The sequence below is a fragment of the Leucoraja erinacea genome, chromosome 4 (genome assembly GCF_028641065.1).
Source record: "Leucoraja erinacea ecotype New England chromosome 4, Leri_hhj_1, whole genome shotgun sequence".
In the NCBI taxonomy this organism is placed as follows: Eukaryota; Metazoa; Chordata; class Chondrichthyes; order Rajiformes; family Rajidae; genus Leucoraja; species Leucoraja erinaceus.
In genome coordinates, this window is record NC_073380.1 from 89702419 (window position 1) to 89722906 (window position 20488).

The 20488-nt window shown below is 39.2% G+C and overlaps 1 protein-coding gene across 2 annotated transcripts in view; it reads left to right on the plus strand.

Moving 5' to 3' along the window:
* The window catches only part of atp9b (ATPase phospholipid transporting 9B), a 334567-nt gene that overhangs the window by 212399 nt on the left and 101680 nt on the right, over positions 1–20488 (plus strand). For both annotated transcript variants that reach the window (XM_055634761.1, XM_055634763.1), the window contains exon 11: positions 5413–5489. In XM_055634761.1, the coding sequence (XP_055490736.1) occupies positions 5413–5489 (77 nt within the window). The remainder of the gene's footprint in view (positions 1–5412; positions 5490–20488) is intronic.

Sequence of the window (20488 nt, forward strand, 5' to 3'; positions counted from 1 at the left end):
TCTTTATATTTGTCGAGCATTCAATCATATGTCCTTAAGTAAACCAGGATTGCCCGCTCAATTCTGTTTAGTTAATCATCGGCTGAACAGTCTACTTCAAATATTCTTTTGCTGTTGGATATTGGAATAGTTTCCTGCTTTGCCAAAAGGGAGAGAGAAGAGAAAAGTGAATTGGTGTTTTCCTAATTATCAACCATGATGTGTTAATTTTGATTATTGGTGAAAGGTCTGTATTTGGCTTTATAATCTGGGCCATGTACATAATATTGCCATTAAATCCTTGCAACCATCTTACTCATTTTTATCACCTTTTTTTGAGGAAGTGATGAATGTGATTGTAAGGGTAGGGTGGTGGATGTTGTCTATATGGATTTTGGTAATGCATTTGATAAAGTCCGGAAGATTAAGATGCATGGGATTAACAGTGACTTGGCTGTGTGGCTTCAGAACAGGTTTACTGAAAGAAAGAGAGTTGTGGTGGAAGGATACTATTCAGACTGGAAGTCTGATCAGTGGAGTTCTGCAAGGATCTGTGTTGGGACCGTTGTTATATATTTTAGCAAATTAGCCTGGATATAGACAGGTTGGTTGGTAAATTTGCAGATGACAGCAAGTTTGCTAGGGTCGTGGACTGCGAAGAAAGCTGTCAAGGTATACTAGAATATTGATCAGTGACAGAAATGGGCGGTAAAATCGCAAATGATATTTAATCTGAACAAGTGTTAGGTGTTGCTCTTTGGGATGTCAGATGTAAGTGGAAAATGTACAATTAATGGCATGATCCTTAACAGCATTGATGTACAGAGCGGTTCAAATCCATAACTCCCTGAAAGGGACAATAAGTATATAGAATGGTAAATTTGGTGGTTGTGGCATTTAACAGCCTTTTGGATAGGCATATGGATATGCAGGGATATGGATTATGTGTAAGTAGATAAGAAATGGCCTTGCCATCATGTTTGACACAGACAGTGTGTGCCGAAGGGCCTGTTCTTATACTATACCGTTTGATATTCAGTGAGATTCAGGCGCAGAGCCTGAATTAACGCCTCAACTTAATGCCACTTAATTTACAAGTGCAGAAAATAATTTCTGGAGAATTTGTAGTCCACATCAGAGTGATTTAGCATTCAAATCAAATACATTTGTGTAGTTTCTGTATTTCTTTATCCTTTAACTCATTCATTACACAAAATCAGTTTTTATTGCAGGTATATCCGATCTATATTATTCCCTTGAAGGTTAGCTGATGCAGCCATTGTTCCATATTCAGAGATGCACTTGGCATAATTATCTGGCCAAGGAATTGATTGATTGAAAGGTAAAGCATGGAAACATGCCCTCCAGCCCACCAAAAACCACACCAATCATTTGTTAACACATTGTTATTGTCACGTGTACCGAGACACATGTTTGTGTGCTATCCAGTCAAGAAAAACACTAGGTACACAAAAAAGCTGGAGAAACTCAGCGGGTGCAGCAGCATCTATGGAGCGAAGGAAATAGGCAACGTTTCGGGCCGAAACCCTTCTTCAGAAAAATACTATATTTAATTAAGAAAAATACTATATTTAATTAAAATCAAGCTACCCACAGTGCACAGATAGAGGATAAAAGGTACAACATTTAGTGCAAGCTAAAGTCCGAATAAAGATAGTTCAGAGATCTCCAATGAGGTAGATTGGAGGTCAGGTCCACACTCTAGTTAATGAGAGGACCATTCATTTGCCTGATGACAGTTGGGAATAAACATTCTCCGTTCTATGTTGTCCCATTTCCTCATCCACCCTACACAGGAGAGGCAATTTAGAGGCCAATTAACCTACAAACAAACGATTTTGTGTGTGGAGGAGACCGGAGCGCCCGGTAAAAACCCATGTGTTCATAGAGAGAATGTTCAACTCCACACAGCCAGCACCTAAGGTCAGGATTGAACCTGGGTCTATGGCGCTGTGAGGCAGCAGCTCTACCAACTGCACCATTGTGCTGGCATTAAATATATCATCTTCCTGTCAATGTATTTTTGCACATCTTGGAAGCATCCAATCTGACCAGTTTCTATCAGGTTATTTTAAAAAAATAGAAGGATCTTACTGTATGGTTGACAAACTTAAGGTGTGACCGCCATGACTTTTCACAAAAGACTACCAAAGAGGGCAATCCTTTGAAAGGAATCTATCACCTTGTGATTGTCTTGATCTCTTATCAGCTCTTTCAAAGTATTCCAATTACCCTGCAGGACTTGTACAAACTAGGCCAAACACCTCAGCAAGCATTGAATCCCTCTGCCTCTGATGCTGTATGTGTATGTTATCAGCAAAGTGTAGCAATTCTCCAAAGGTGTTTAAACAGCACTACTCAAACCTGTGACCTTGCTGGCTTGGAGGATATAAAATAGGCGCACCGGACCACCGGCAATGGCAAATTCCCCTCCAAGCCAACCATAATCTTGCATTATCGAATCCTGGATCTCTTTTCCTAGCACCAAACAGTACCATTTTAAGGAAGGAGCTTCCCACCACATCTCAAAAGTTGTTCAAGCTGGGCAATAATTGTTGGTTTCACTTAGAATGACCACATCCTGCAAGTGGATGAATAATGAGTTCAAAGTCATGGTAGGTTAAAGATTGAAAGCATTGGAATAATTAGATCTGGAGAAGTATGGATTAGTTTCAGCAATATTTCATATCAACCAAGGGAAGGGATGGAACCAATTATAGCGGTGCAGGAATTTAAGACACAGAGTCAGCAAAAGTTACAGGTAAACTGAAAAGTTATGTGACAAAGGGAAACATTGAGTCTGAGGCTTTAAAATGGATAATTTTTCATTTTGTAATAATATCTTGCCTGACCTGTGAAGTGTTTACAATATTTTCTGTTTTTGAAATGAAAGTTTACTTTGGAGCTCCAGCTCACTGAGCCCACGCCATCCTTTAAACACTCGAACTCTAGTTCCATGTTATCCCACTTTCACATCTTACACACTAAGGGCAATTTGCAGAAGCCAATTAATCTACAAACCTGCACTTCTTTGGAATGTGGAAGGAAAATGGAGCACCCAGTGGAAACTTGTGCGATCACAGAATGTACAAACTCCACACAGACAGCACCTGTAGTCAGGATTGAACCCAGGCCTTTGGCGCTGTGAGGTAGCAGCCCTACCACTGCTCCACTATGCTGGAAGTGTTCCATCACTGCGAACCAATGTGAATTGCATAGTATGAGATGGTGAATGATTGGGCAACGTAACTTTAGATTGTAAGTTTAAAAAAAATATTCAGTGGGAGATTTGACAAACAAGCTTTGGTGTGGTTGCAATGAGGGTTTCAGCAGCGTTGAGTTGAAGGAAGGGTGCTGGCAGTTCATGTCTCGTGATCAAATGAAATGTAATCTCTTCTGGTATATGCCTAAACTGGTAGCTGCACACTAACTTTTCTTAAACTAAAGATAGCACACTGTATTGAAAGAAAGTCATTTGAAATTGACCTGGCATGTTGTAATGACTTGACCTGTTTTATATATTTGAGAAACCTGATTGCACTGAAGCTCATGTTTAATCAGTTTTTCAATGCATCAAGATTTTGCATAAGTAGGAAACTTTTATACTGATGTTCTTACACAAGTGATTTTCATTGGCCTGTCCCACTGTACGAGTTCACCCAAGAGCTCTCCCGAGTTTAAAAAAAAATCAAACTCATGGTAAGCATGTAGAATGTACGCAGGAGCTCGGGACGTTTCTTTGCGGCTTGTAACGCTAACGGCAGGTACTCGGGAAACGGGGTAAGCTCGTGAAGATTTTTCAACATGTTGAAAAATGTCCACGAGAGCCCCGAGTACCAGCGACCGGCCATTACCGTAAATCTCCGAGTTCGAATCAGTTTGAAACTCAGGAGAGCCCTTGGGTGAACTCGTACAGCCCATAAGTATTTAAGATCCACTAATGGTCTAGTGTGCATAGCAGAGCACCACTTAAATAATTAGAATAGTGGATTGGCATTTTTCCTCTGTTTAGAAAGTAGCAGTATGCTAAGATGGTTTATTACAAACCATTAGTTGAAACAAATGCCTTTTTCATCTACATTGTTATATTATACTTGAGGTTTGTTTTGTAATATCCATCAGGGACCACCTTGTATCAATACACCACTTATGCCTTATTAATAAACCTTTCAGAAATGGCATCAACTAATAAAAATACTAATGGGACACTTATCGTCTGGATTTATTGCATCTTAGTTCTCCGCTGTGCATTGAACCCTCATATACTTACATCAGTCTGGTGTTAGTGATCCTCCACAGTATTGATTTGTGGCCTGTCTCCACTGTAATTGTCAGTGCAGCAGCAATAGAAGCTGAAGGTTTTGAGGTGTTCCCCATGCAATTCCCTGAGCACTGTTCCCAAGCCTGACCTTGATCCACAGATTGACCTCGATATGTAGTGACTGCATGTCTAAACAGGATTTTGTCTGTAAGTATCAACCACAGGGACCTTCACGAATTCGTAGCACATTGAGATATTTTCCCAGATTTTCTTTGCCATTAGAAATTAGAAAATTAACTCTTGAAACGTTGAGCTTGTGATGCTTTTCTGAGGCCGAATGAGAAGAATTAAACAATTCTCATAGTGTTGTTATTCTTCGTTAAAAACATTTTTTTTCTTAATTGGTTGAAGAGAAAATACGTGTCCATCAGTTGTAATCTTTTTATATCCCATTTGTAAGTAGCGTAATAATTTGTGCTTTGATCTGTTCCATGCTATTGTATTTTGTGTTCAAAGGGCAAATAAAGGTCATAGGGGCTGGTGTCTTTCATAGTTTGTTAATGTTGGAAGGTTGAAATTCTGAATTGTTAACATTCATTGTGATGCTGGTCTGTCTCTACTGTAATTTAGTACCTTTAATGAGTTGTTTGCTAATTCTTCTTGCCTTCCTGACTGCCAAATGTGATTCACTGAATCTATGACTTTTCTATTCTCTGGATAGCTTCAAAAATGGGTTATTTCTATGGTTTTTTAAAATGAAGTTTCTAAAACGTTGACCTGTAAAAATGATATTAGAAATGTTGCTGATATAATTATAATGAACAAAATGTGATTATCGATTGGTTATCCCTTGTTACAAAATGCAGTTTTCCAATCTGTAAATAATGCAACATTTATCTCAATTTCATTTCATCTTTTATAACTTTCAGATATGTTTTTTTATAACTATTCCATAATCTAGTAACTAATTTAGTGTTAGTTTTCTGGATATGGATTCCAGACATGCATTATGCATGAACTATTGTTTTGGCATAACATGCCTTTATGTAACATGATACATAATTTTGTCAATTCAGCCCTCTTGCTTCTGTGAAAATTGGCAGTGATGCTTTGATTCAAAATATCTAGTTTATTAGAGCTTTTTTTTGCAGGCACTGTGATAGGGGTGGTAATATATACTGGAAAAGAAACTCGTAGTGTAATGAACACTTCCAATCCTAAAAATAAGGTAAGTTTGAATGTAGTTTTGAAGCCGCTTTTTTCATTGCATGTAATTAGCTGTCTTTGAGTGTTTCAAATGTGTGGCAGCCAATTTCTTCCTCCCCTTTTTCCTGTTTATTTTGACATGTTTAGTTTACAGATTTTTACTTTTATCTTTTTTCTACAAATTGTTGCAGCTCACAAATCAAGCTACCAAATGCATAATTTGCTTTGAGACAGCCAGCACTTCACAAATGCAGTACAATGTCAAACATGTTAAAGCATACATAACATGTGAATACCAAACAGATTCTTGATGAGTAAATGGTATTGACCTTAGAGGTGCAAGAGTGATTCAAATTTGAAATTTTGTATATCTATTTTTGTTTGCTAATTGCTGATGGCTGCCACCCTCTGTCATGTTTCTGGTGTTATTTTTTTTAAATCTTGTTTTCAGGCAAGAGTGATTTAGCTATGCATAAAAAAAAATGTAATTTATTTAACAGTGAACCAGCTTAACATAATTGATCACAATGTTTTGTGTACTTAATCTATTAAATGCATTTCAATTGGGTAAGAATCATAATGAGCTGCAGTGATGGCTTTAAGGACCTTTGGCATCAATACTGCTGTAGCTTTTACAGTGTTCAAAATTTACTAAATTGCATTATTTCCATTTACTCTTTCGATGGATTACTATTATTGCACTGATCTGTGCTTTTATAGAACTAAAAGGGGAAAAAAGTTGTTTGATATGAAATTATGCAATTCCCTATTCATGTTTTTAGAGTGGTGGGGGGAACTGCTTTGTTAATTAGATTACTTTGACAATTAAAAGCAGATTGAATCCACCTAAATTGTAGTTTCTTATAAGTTTTGTGATCATTACTTGGTGCATTTTCAGGAAATAAATTATAAGTTTTGGTTTTACCTAATAATTTATGAATGTTTCATAATAATGTGTGCGTGAAGAAAATGCACGTGATTGAACTTATCAAAAAAGGCACTACAACTTGTCAATTGTGACAGTCAGTCGTTTTATAGTGTTCATTGTCATAAGTTATTCCAAGCGTGGGTCCCTGTGAAAGGAGTGATAATACAAATTGCCTGCAGCAGTTATTGTAAGCCCTAGAGCATATTGATTTTGTTTTTCTAATAAAAAGATGCTTTCAACTGTCTCTGACACAAGAGGTAGGTGCTCTAAGTCATTGCATGAATAATAATGTGATGTATCATTATGTCTTCTTTCAGAGCAGCATTGTTAGCTCTGAATAATATCAATTTCCCTAAAAATTTACCTGGCATTATATGGATAGTTATGGTCATTATTTTTTAACAAGTTTAATTGCTCCATGAAGTTAAAATAATCCAACAAAAGCACTGCAATATATTTAGATTTTATTCTGCTTTTAAACTAAAGCTATTTGTACCGAATACTGCTCAAGGTAAAACCTATATAAGCTTTGCAAGGCAATAGAATGTCAGCTGTTACATCAGACTTGACCATATAAAGTGCTGAATAAAGTGAGTATTATTATTCAAGCATGCTGATCACTCAATGCTTGGTAATGTCCTTACTGAGATTAGCCCAAACAGTAGGTGTCTATTCAGAAACACAGAATAAGTATTTGTCCCTATTAAAACATGATAGTGAAATTCAATTGCTAGAAATGTTAATATTTGGCTGCTCGTGATTTAATCTTAGATTTTATTTGGCAAACAGCAACCAACACATGCTTCATTCAGAGTGTTAGCTTTTTAAAATACCGAATTCGAAATCTCTCTTCCATATCTATCATTATTTTGTATTCTTATAAATGTCTTACTTAAGTGTGAATGTCAAGTGCCTTCACTTACTTAAGAATATTTCTTAATCTGTTAGTCCTTCAGCAAAAAAATGACATTCATTGCAAATCTAAAACATGGCAGTTTTTGAAAAAAGTGTTCAATGTTACAGTGGTCATGAAAGAGTCCATTCTCAAGTATAATGGGTATTTCAGCACCAAACATTAAATCCAACACATACCACTATCCATCATTCCCACAATAGAGTCTTTACAGCGCAGTTACAGGTTATTCAGCCCAACTCTTGCAAAGCAAGATTCCCATGAATGCTAGTCCCATCTTCTAGTATTTCACCCATATCCTTCTCAACCTTTCCTGTTTATATACTTGTATACTATATACAGCTTCTTCCCTACAGCCACCAGGCTATTAAACACGACAACAAATAAGATCTGAACTGCAGCAGACTGTTGTTATTATTGCACTATATTTGTTATTTATTGAGTATGTGTGCATGTGTAGACACACACTGAACTTTTTTTTCTTCTCCCGTTATGTATTATGTTTACATATTCTGTTGTACTGCAGCAAGTAAGAATTTCATTGTCCTATCTGGGACATATGGCAATAAAACACTCTTGGCCATTAAAAAAAAAAGATTTTGTACCTGCTCTAATGACTTCTTCTGACAGCTCATTTCATATACACATTCTGTTGTGCATTCTCTAGATATATACACAAATATATTTTTAAATACTAATAATGATTCAATTCCATTTACTGTATTTTGAAACCAGATATTATGGATTGTTCTCAAATCTCACTTGTTTCCATTACTCTCGAATTAGATACAATCACGTTTAGTGTACCAAAGCGTGTGCAAGGTCCATTACTCACCTGAGTCTTTCTCATCTAAATTATAATTAAATATACGTGCCGTTTCAACAAAATAAGATTGGGGAAAAAATCTGGCTTTTGTTCTAACCAAAAATTCCCAAATCTGGCTTTTGTTCTAACCAGTGCTCAATTATTGTTGCTCACCGGGTGGAAGTGGTAACAATTTGTAACAAAGGCAGATAACTGCTAAAAAAAAATCTATGTGAGAAATTGCCACTTGTGTAAAGAGGGCAACTGCTGTCCTAATGCAGTGCAAGATTACTTTGCAGTTTCATAAGTAGTGTGGTACAACTGTTCAGCCTGGCTTCCAAACTGCTGTGCTTTCTTTATAATTGCATCCGTGTTCTCGGACCAGGAGAGACCTTCAGAGATATGCACTCCCAGGAATTTGAAGCTCTTGACCCTCTCCACCATCCCGTTGATATAAACGGGACTATGGGTCCCCATCCTACCCCTTCCAAAGTCCACAATCAGTTCCTTGGTTTTGCTGGTGTTGAGAACCAGGTTATTGTGCTGGCACCGTTTGGTCAATCGGTTGATCTCGCTTATATACTCTGACTCGTCCCCATCAGTGATACGTCCCACAACAGTGGTGTCGTCGGCGAACTTGATGATGGAGTTCGCACTATGTCCGGTTACGCAGTCATGAGTATAGAGTGAGTACAGCAGGGGTCTGAGCACGCAGCCTTGAGGTGCTCCCGTGCTGATTGTTATCGAAAATGACACATTTCCACCAATACGGACAGACTGTGGTCTATGAATGAGGAAGTTGAGGATCCAATTGCAGAGGGATGCGCAGAGGCCCAGATCTGATAGCTTGGTAACCAACTTGGAGGGGATGATGGTATTAATTGCCGAGCTGTAGTCAATGAATAACAGCATGACATATGAGTTTCTGTTGTCCAAGTGGTCCAGAGCGGAGTGGAGAGTCAACGAGATCGCATCCACTGTTGATCTGTTGTGGCGGTAAGCGAACTGCAGTGGTCTAGATTTTTATCGAGGTATGAGTTGATTTGCGCCATGATCAGCCTCTCAAAGCACTTCATCACCACAGACGTTAGTGCAACTGGCCCATAATCATTGAGGCACATCACCTTGCTCTTCTTGGGCACCAGTATTATTGATGCCCGTTTAAAGCAGGTGGGAACCTCAGACCTCAGAAGTGAGAGGTTGAAAATATCCGGGAAAAACTCCAGCCAGTTGGTCCACACAGGTTTTTAGAACACGACCGGGTATGCCATCAGGTCCAGGTGCTTTCCGAGGGTTGACCCCTCTGAAGGATTTTCTGACTTTGGCCTCTGTGACAGTGACTCAAATACCATCACAGCGAATGGGGGCTCGGGAAGGCACATCAGTATTTTCCCTATCAAAGCGTGCGTAAAACGCATTGAGCTCGTCATGGAGTGATGCTTCGCTGACATTTGGACTGCCTCCTAATTTCGTCTTGTAGGAGGTGATTGCATTCAAGCCCTGCCACAGTTACCGAACATCGTCTCATCCTCCAGCTTAGAGCAGAACTCCTATTTGGCCTTTTTGATGGCCTTACCAAGGTCGTATCTGGACTTCTTGTAGACCTTGGTATCACCAGACCTAAATGCCCGGGATCTGGTCTGCAGAAGAATGTGAATCTCATGGTTCGTCCAAGGCTTCTGATTAGGAAACACTCGGAAGGTTTTTGTAGGGGGTGCAATCCTCCACACATTTCTTTCTGAAGTCTGTAGTGACTGGCGTATTCATTTAGGTCCGTTGCCGAGTCCCTGAACGTTACCCAGTCTACAGACTCCAAACAGTCCTGAAGTTTTTCCTCTGCCCCCCACCCGACCAGCTCTGTACAGCCCTCCGGTGGCCACAGGGGGGGGGGGGGGGGGGGGTTCAGTGGAGGCCCTGGTCCCATCTCTCTCCCTCATCACTCACCCCTCTCCCCCGCCCGCCCTCTGCGGCAATGGCGGTCCCATCCCCCCAGGTTCGTCTCCTCCGCTGCCGCCGTTGCGGTAACTCACCCTCACGGCCTTCTCAGAGGCGATCTTCTCCACCATCTCATCGAAACCCGTGGTGCCCACCATGACTAAACCCGACTCCATTTCCCCCCCACGGCCTAGCAGCGACGAGCAGGCGGATGGGCAGGGCGGGTATGGGGCGAGCGGCAGTAGCGGGCGGACAGGGCTGGAACGGGCCGAGTGGCGGCTGGACTGGGTAGAGGAGGGAGAGTCGGGTTGCAGGGTGGCCGAACAGTTTGCGCGGAGTTTGAGTAACACACACACACTCTCTCTCGCTCTCTCGCTCTCCCACTCTCGCACTCTCCCTCTCTCTCCCTGGGGAATAGAGGGAGAGGAGTGGGGAATAGAGGGAGAGGAGGGTGTTAGGGTGGGGAGAGGAGTTATGGAGGGTGGTAGTGACTGAGTATAGGGGAAAGGAGAGGGATGGAGAAGTGAGGGAGGGATTGGGGAGGGGAGGAGGAGAGGGGAAAGAAGAAACATAGAAAAAATTAGGTGCAGGAGGAGGCCATTCGGCCCTTCGAGCCAGACCTGACGGAGGGTGAAGAGGAGGGGGAGAGAGTGCTGGGGGATGAGTTGAAATGAGCCGTGCCTGCGCAGTTGGGGGCTATGCGCGAGTGGTGCACTATTGCATTGGGGAACGGGTTGCGTTGGCGGACCAGGCCTCCCGATGACAGAGACCCAACCGGGCCTACTTAGTCTAGTTCCCATTAAGTTCAGTGGTGCACTATTGCATTGGGGAACGGGTTGCGTTGGCGGACCAGGCCTCCCGATGACAGGGACCCAACCGGGCCTACTTACTGGAGCTAGAGAGCGAGCTAGAGGTGGGGACCCATTAAGTTCAGGTTCATCCACCTTAATGTTCCTCAAGAAATCCACCACCATGTTGATCTCTAAAAGCCCACACATATTAGTATACCCCACATTGATGTCACTGTCCTCCATGTCCTTCTCCTTGGTGAATACCGATACTAAGTACTCATTTAATTACCTTTGCCTTTGAGTGATTCGACTCTCTTCCTTGTTACCCTCTTGGTCTAAATGTATGTATAAAATACCCAATTGCTATTAAAGCACTTAATTATTTTATCTTTGGTAATTAATCGTACAGACAATAAGAGAGTTTCTCCTGGGTTTTAAAATCATTCATGCTCAGGGTTTTTTGGATGCAGACCTGCAAGCCTGGCTAAAGATATGGGAAGCATATATTTCCAATAACATAAACTGTTGAGGGTTGAAAACCGCCGTAGAATTGAATGATAACCTTGGTTTATCCTCATGTTGAATATCAGGCTATCACTGGAGAATCAGCTGCACATAAAATGTAAAATAAAGGAGAGAAAATTGCAAAGACATTTTCCCTTGTAGAAAGGAAACATATCCACCATGGAAATTTGGCCACCATAGAAATGTGGCCACCTTGGTGATAGTTCAATTTACTCAAAGGCCATTGTTTCACACATTTTCTAATATTTTTCATTTGTGTTGTTGCTTGTTGAGGCATCTCATTAAAAATAAATTTACATATGCATCAATATTATTTGATAAAGGAACTGTAAAACAGGACAATTTTTTTTAAACCAAAAGTTTTGAAAATCATTTTTGTATTTTTCTGCAGTGAGTGCTGAAAGACTGGATTTAAAGTTATGTTGCTCTTTGAATTTGCTTATTGCTTGAATTAGATGTGCATGATATATTAGTATGTAAACGGCAAATACCACCAGTACTCTTAAGAGCTAAATACAAAAATTATAGAAGCCATAAAATACGATATAAAATATGGTTCAAGGTGTGGAAAATTATTTAGAAAGATTGAATGCATATTTTTGGTTCTTCTAACTATATGTGTGCATTTTTAATTAACTTTTTAAACATTGATTGGATTTTGGAGATCCTGCTTTCCGCTAAAAATAGGAATGTAACAAGTAATTATACAAAAATGTCATGAACCTACGTGTTCAAGTTAGAGTTACCAAAGATAAAGGTCAATTTCAGACCCTAATTAACCAACAGGGATAGATGCATTTTTAGGTATGCAATGTGACATTATACTCGCAGCTGGCTAATCCTAATTATGGATTGGATGTGCACATTTTCTGAGATGCTATTTTTAACAATTGCATCACTTTTATTAAAATTGTAAATTATACTTTAGGATGCGTTTTGATCAGTCCTGTAGAATCTATTCCACATGGAGTTCTATTTTATTAAAAGTTCTATGTGCCGATGCAATGCTGTATTATTAAGAAAGGAACCATTGAAATTTGTTGATAAATCCTCACTGCCTCCTTCAGGATGTTGCCGTCTTGTGTCTGTCAGACAAACAAAATAACTCAATTTTGCTGTCTGTAAATGGTTGCTCACCAAGAATTTGAAAATAGACCTATTAGTAATTTAGTTGTCTTGAGAAATCTTACTTGGATTACAATTATGTTTTATGCTTCATGTTTAATTGGAACAGCAAAAAAAAAATCTTTATAATCAAGTCGCGATGGCATTGCTTTGGTTAATGTGTGGACAAAATGAACCAAAAATTTCTACTTGTGCCAAATTGCTAAACTATCGACTTGATCAAAGGTTTTTTACAATAAAATCGACATGTTTGACAGTATGTTGAGTATCATGGCATTGCTGTTGATGCAGAACTTTGCTGCTAACTTTCTAATGTTATTCACCTACCTACAGTAGTTCCGTCTCAAAGCATCCACTGTGCTGGATTATACCTTAGGAAGTGAATGTGTCCAATACTAGTGAGGTTGGCATTATAGCTGACCTAATGCAAATGGAGTTATAATGATGTGTGGGATGCGAGGTCCTTGAAAACAACAATGCATGGAGTGACAAAATGAACTAGTCATCGGCCCTCAGAAACATTTGAGGAAGAGAGTTGAACTGCGTTGTTAGCAATGATGTTATGTTGATATTGCTATCCAATAATGTAACTCCAGCATGAGAAAAGCCTGGCAAATTACTATACATTCTCATCTCACACAACAGTTATTATATAGAAAGAGAAAATCCAGATGTCACAAGTATGGAGGCATAAAAAAAGTGCTGGAATCTTGAGCAAAAAGTGAAGTGTTGGAGGTAATCAGTGGGTCAGGTAGTACCTGTGGAGGGAATGGACAGTTGATGTTTCAGGTCCAGACACTTCTTCAGTGTGAACGGCTGAGTTCCATCTGCAGTTTTTTTGCTACTACTATCAGTTGACCAATAACCTGCTCACTGATACTGTAATTAGGTTGCACCAGCAATCCTTTATTTCAGACTTGGTTATACTCTTGATGTAGACAATAGAGAAGCCAAGAGATAAACAGAAATAAGAATAATTGACTTGAGTATTGGGCAAAAATTGAACCTTGAAGTAAATTTGTAGGTATAATCTTTTCATTAAGCTACAGTCTTAGGAGCAAGATGTTATTTGCTTCAAGAGATTATTAGGGCAGGCTTCAGTCTTTGTCCACAGGCCTGAAGAATTATTCTTTAGGTTTTGCTCCAGACCAATATACGTGTGGACCTTGACAACATATAGATTTGGCTGATAAGAGGGCAGTTAACATACTTATCATATATGCAGGAGGTGGTCAGTTCTGCTGAAAGGTAACAGGGTCACAATCCCTTGATCTTCAATTTAGATGAAGCTTAGTTGGACCAATTGTATCATAAAATGGCTCCAGGAGCAGAGTTCAGGTGTGGGTGATCTGTAATTCATTTAAATTATTCATAAATCTGTTTCTCCCTCTTCAAGGAGTGTGATTTAGGTTTTGAACTTCAATCCTAGAGAGAGCAGTGTCCACAGTTGACACCAAAAAATGTATCCCTCCACATCTTGTCCATAACTTGTCCACTTGACAACTTGAAATATGCTTCCACAATGCCTCCAAGCCTCTGCATCCATCACCACCATTGCAGATAGAACCATGATGAACACAGCATTGCCAATGTCATAGTCCACCCTAAGACTAGTGCTGCTCTCATGCAGAGAGCTATTCCTTTATTGTTGTATTGGTAATATCCTTACATTCCCAATGTAGAAATGTAGTGCGAGTATGATCAGTACAAGGAGTGTAATGGGAGAAAATGTAGCACTGGCTCCTACAGATAAATAAAGTAGTTTTCACAGTGCCTTTGAAATCTAGATAATGAATGTGGTTAAACAATCTTAATCTTAATTTGTGGGAAAATTTGTTTGGAAGTCAATGGTTTAGGGGAAGAAAGGAAGGGTGATGGTGTGCGTTTGCATTTGAACACATACAGTAAACCCTCTATAACGGACCATAGTGGGGGGAATGGTGTCCGTTCTTGCCAATTTTCCGTTATAACCGAGTATGGTATTATTATACTGTATGTAGTGGAAACAAAGATGTTGGTTCATTCGCAAAAGGACACAAAGAGCTGGAATAACTTAGCAGGTCACGCAGCATCGCTGGAGAACATGGATAGGTGATGTCAGGACCCTTCTTCAGACTGATTCAGTCTGCTGAGTTGCTCAAGCACTTCATGTTGTTTCACCTTAAAATTAGGCACCAATGCCACTGGTCTTCTCAAGAGAGCCCTTCTTCACCGGTTGATGTGGCAATTGTTGGGGCTCGAAATGTAGCCCCTGGCTGGCAGCGTTTTTTTCAGGCCGCTGCCAACGATAAGACGTGTTTGGTTTCTGTGGGGCTCCCTTTGTTTCCTTTTGGAAACAAAGTTGGTCAGGCAGCAATTGAGGTAAGAGGAACAAAGTTAACATTTCAGACAAAGACCATGGTGCTGGGACCGCAGCTATTTACAATATACATCAATGATTTGGTCGAAGGGATTCAAAGTAACATTAGCAAATTTGCAGATGACACAAAGCTGGGTGGCAGTGTGAACTGTGAGGAGATGCTATGAGAAGGCAGGGTGAATTGGACAGGTTGGGGGAGTGGGCAGATGCATGGCAGATGAATTTTAATATGGATAAATGTGAGGTTATCCCCTTCGGTAGCAAAAACAGGAAGGCAGATTACTATCTAAATGTCGTCAAGTTGGGAAAAGGTGGAGTACAACGGGATCCTTGTATATCAGTCTATAAAAGTAAGCATGCAGGTACAGCAGGCAGTGAAGAAAGCGAATGGCATGTTGGCCTTTATAACAAGAGGAATCGAATATAGGAGCAAAGAGGTCCTTCTGCAGTTGTACAGAGCCATAGTGAGACCACACCTGGAGTATTGTGTGCAGTTTTTGGTCCCCTAATTTGAGGAAGGACATTCTTGCTATTGAGGGAGTGCAGCGTAGGTTTACAAGGTTAATTCCCGGGATGGCGGGACTGTCATATGCTGAGAGAATGGAGCAGCTGGGCTTGTACATTCTGGAGTTTGGAAGGATGAGAGGGCATCTCATTGAAACATATAAGATTGTTAAGGGCTTGGACACGCTAGAGGCAGGAAACATGTTCCCGATGTTGGAGTCCAGAACCAGGGGCCGCAGTTTAAGAATAAGGATTAAGCCATTTAGAACGGAGACGAGGAATCACTTTTTCTCACAGAGAGTGGTGAGTCTGTGGAATTCTCTACCTCAGAGGGCGGTGGAGGCAAGTTCTCTGGATGCTTTCAAGAGAGAGCAAGATAGGGCTCTTAAAAATAGCGGAGTCAGGGGATATGGGGAGAAGGCAGGAACGGGGTACTGATTGGGGATGATCAGCCATGATCACATTAAATGGCGGTGCTGGCTCGAAGGGCCGAATGGCCTACTCCTGCACCTATTGTCTATTGTCTATAAATGCTGCCTGGCCTAAACATTTTTTTGTTTTTTTGTATCTTATTATTAATAAGCTTAGAAATGTAAAGCTCACAATTCCACGTTTCCACCATTTGTTCTTTTGAACTTGATTTTAGTTGGTCTTTCTCCAATCTATCACAATTTGTAGTATTTACAGCTTATTATTGCATATGGAGTTAGTTATTGGCCTTAGCATAAGTGTGTATAGCAGTTTAGATTCTAGTTTGGCTTTGGGCTTGGTTTTCTTGGTTGAGCGCTTATCCTGGTTTTATAGCACGTGCTTTGGGTTTTAATAGTACATATAAATATTCTATATTAAAATACCCTTTATTGTCATATTTTATACTATATACTATATTCTCTATATACTCTATACTATATTCTTTTTTTAGGATGTATTACAGAATAGCCATCTAAGGTGATTTGCAGGCAGGAATGCTGCCTCTGTTTCTTTGACTAACTTTTGAATTTCCATTATCAGTAAACTAAATTGTGTGGTGCTGGTTACAGTGATGTGTCTGCAATATTTTCTTTTTTTTTTCCCACTGAGTAATTCATTTTGTTTTTGTGGATGAAGGGTATTGAAATTATATAGCATCAGCAGCTTCACATTATTTGGAAATGATAAAGGCCTGTATTTTGCAGTGTGTGGCAAATTAACACTGCTCTATGTCAACCTCCAGCAAAGATGCTGGATCTCTGTGGGTTGAATTTCACCCTTCCCAACCACAAGCATCAGCTTCAAGGTCTCCCTCTTGCAACTGAAGACATTGAAGAGTTAGAGCACCCAGGCAATGAAAAGAATTGTTTGACATGATAAAGGAACAAAATAAAAATCGAGCCATATTCATTGATATATTTGTTAACTAATATTAAAAAAAGCATGATCTTTTTAAATAAATTGTGAGGTCATAACCACACCTGCATGTGCAATTAATGTTCTAGGGCCAAGGAACTTGTTAAATGGTGGTTGAGATGAGGCTAGCCAATTAAAGGTTCTGATGCCTTTTTATAATGATTCTGTCCGAATCATAAGACATAGGAGCAAAATTAGGCCATTGGCTTAGTTGATCATGGCTGATCAATTTTTCTCTCTCAACTCCATTCACTTGCCTTCTCCCCATAACCGTTGATGCCCTTATTGATCAAGAACCTATCAATCTCTGCTTTAAAAATACCCAATGACTTGGTCTCCACAACCGTTTGTGGCAATTTATTAAATAGATTCACCCGCCTCTGGCTAAAAAAAATTCTCCTCGTCTCCAATCTAAAGGTACGTTCTTTTATTCTTAGGCTGTACCCTGAAACCTAGCGTTTCCCACTAGTGGGAAGATATCCTGGAATAATTGTAAGCATCCAAAGTTTTCCGCAATTCCCAGATTTATGTAGATTACATTGGTGAAGGCTGCACGGTGCAGCGCAGCCTGTGGAGGAGCGGGGAAACTGTGGATGTGCATACTCCAGAAGTTGCTGGCAGATTTCCTCCATTATAAATGTGAGCACTGATTAGCCTCACTGTTGTTCATTGCAAATTCTAGGCCACAGAAACAGATTGGTATAAAGTTAATCCAGTAAATAATGCTAATGTAAAGATAATAACAAAACTGGTATGAAAACAGACAGCCTGATCTCTGGATTATATACCACTGTTAATGCCAGCATCTAGCAGATGTATCCAGTAATTAAGGCTTTCATATCTACATGATGCAAATTCTGCGTTTTTAGTTTTACTGTGCTTGCCTGCAGTTAAATCAAGTCTATCTTACCTCAAAATTACTTTTTTTAATTTTACCAAATGTAATGTTAAGACTTGCTTCATCAATAAGGCTGTTGCTTTTGAAACAAGATGGTTGTGAAATACATAATGGTTATTTCTACTAATTTTGATTTCATTATCATTTTGATAACAGATTTTAAGCTAGTTCAGTGAATAAGGCATCCAATCATTATTTGAATCCGTCTAGAACATTTGGATGACTCCTGAATTCTAGCTGCTCTCTTGATGGCAGCCACACAACTGGAGTATTATTAGTTTTTTTTGCTGAATTTTGTGAATTCGCTCATTTTGTGGAGTCTTCATGATATCATTGCATCCGATGGAAGTAAAAACAATCACTTCAAGAGGTTAAAAAGAACTTGATTCAGAATGTGTTTGCAACAAACACTTGCTCTATTTAAATAAAACAATTGAATTAAAATTCCAAATAAATTAGGAATTTTTTAAGAAAAGATGAGAATTTGGAATAATTAGTCTATCTTTTTTTAAATTATTAGAAGCATGTACATAACATAATCAAAACACATTTTGTATATCAATTACGTATTGTTAATAGATGGGATCCCAACCATCAAAGTAATAGGGGTCCTCATTTATCAATTGTATATTAACTCTCCTTCTATTTGTTTATTTTTGTTTATAGATAGGGAGCGAGAAGAAGAAAAAAAAACACGATAAAAAAGAATAGAATAATTTACCAATAATACAACTTTGGAGATAGGTCCGTAGATTATAAAACATAACTATTCATCTAATCCTGGTTTCAAGCTTCAGTCAGACTTCCGTGCCAGACCAATTTACCCTTTCAAAAAGTCAATAAATGGAGACCATATTCTAGCAAATAATTCTTGTTTGTCAATTAAGACAAGTCTAGCTCTTTCCAAATGTAAGGTCTCCGACATCTCCATAATCCACATTTTAATTGTGTGGGTTGTTGGACTTTTCCAAAATTTTAATATTAATTTTTTCCCAATTATTATACTATAATCAAGGACGTTTCTTTGGCTTGTTGTAAGTTTTAGGCTTTGTTCTGATATTCCTAATATTGTTAGTTTTGAGTCGAGATCCAATTGGGTGTTAAAAACTTCAGAAATTCTAAAAATATCCGTCCAGAAATGTTTTATTTTTTATGCAATTTACAAAAGTGTGAGTTAAATTAGCCTCTGAGTATTGACAGTCTATCTTTTTTTGATAACATCAATTATATGTATGGACTAAAGTAATGGCCCTGTCCCATGGTACGAGTTCATTCCAAGAGCTCTCCCGAGTTTAAAAAAAATCAAACTCGTGGTAAGCATGGAGAATGAACTTAGCGGGTACATCAGAGCTCGGGGAAGTCTCTTAGTGGCTCGTAACGCTAACGGCAGGTACTCGGGAAGACTCGCTAACAGCAGATAAGCTCGGAAAGACTCGTGAAGATTTTTCAACATGTTGAAAAATGTGGAAAAATGTCTCGTGGAAAAATGTCCACGAGAGCCCCGAGTACCGACGAGCGGCCATTACCGTAAACCTCCGAGTTTGAATCAGGGCAAACTCGGGAGAGCTCTTGGAATGAACTTGTATCGTGGGACAGGGCCATAAGAATGATCTTAACCTAGTGCATGACCTTTTAGAAACATAGAAATATTATAAGATAATTCAAATCCTCCATGTATTTAGTGCCACAGAATAACTTTTAAACAATAAATCCTTAAACTTGTTGACCTTTTCTCTCCCTGAATGCCCCCTACAAGCCAGCGGCTAGTTTTATTGGCCCAGAGCACGATGAGTGTTTTTCTAATTTGAAATAAAAATATTTATGTTTCATTGCAAGATACCTAAGTATTCTGCATTCACCAGAAAGCATTATTCGAAATACTTATTTTAAATATCCTTCAAAGGAATTCTGCACGCATGTTATTGAAGCATATCCACAGACAAAGCAGAGTTCCCCATTTTATCAATATTCAATAAAGTGGGCATGTCCTGCTATTTAGCTAATAGGTTTGGTAGAAAAATTACAGGTATAATGTTTAGGACAAAGACCTGTTATTTATTCATTTACCTCCGTACTCCACAATTTGAGATTTGTAATAGAAAAAAATCACATGTGGTTAAAGTGTACATTATCAGATTTTAATAAAGGCCATTTTTATACATTTTGGTTTCACCATGTAGAAATTACAGCTGTGTTTATACATAGTCCTCCCATTTCAAGGCACCATAATGTTTGGCACACATGGCTTCACATGTGTTTGTAATTGCTCAGGTGTTTTCAATTGCTTCCTTAATGCAGGTATAAGGGAGCTCTCAGCACCTAGTCTTTCCTCCAGTCTTTCTATCACCTTTGTAAACTTTTATTGCTGTTTATCAACATGAGGACCAAAGTTGTGCCAATGAAAGTCAAAGAAACCATTACGAAACTGAGAAACAAAAATAAAACTGTTAGAGACATCAGGCAAACCTTAGGCTTACCAAAATTAACTATTTGGAACATCATGAAGAAAGAGAGCACTGGTGATCTTACTAATCTCTAAGGGACTGGCAGGCCAAGGAAGATCTCCACAGCTGATGACAGAAGAATTTTCTCTATAATTAAGAACAATTCCTAAACACCTGTCCGACAGATCAGAAACAGTCTTCAGGAGTCAGGTGTCGATTTGTTAATGACCACTTTCCGCAGAAGACTTCATGAACAGAAATACAGTGGCTACACTGCAAGATGCAAACCACTGGTTAGCCGCAAAAATAGGTTGGCCAGGTTACAGTTTGCCAAGAAGTACTTAAAAGAGCAACCACATTTCTGGAAAAAAAGGTCTTATGGACAGATGAGACGAAGCTTAGCTTGTA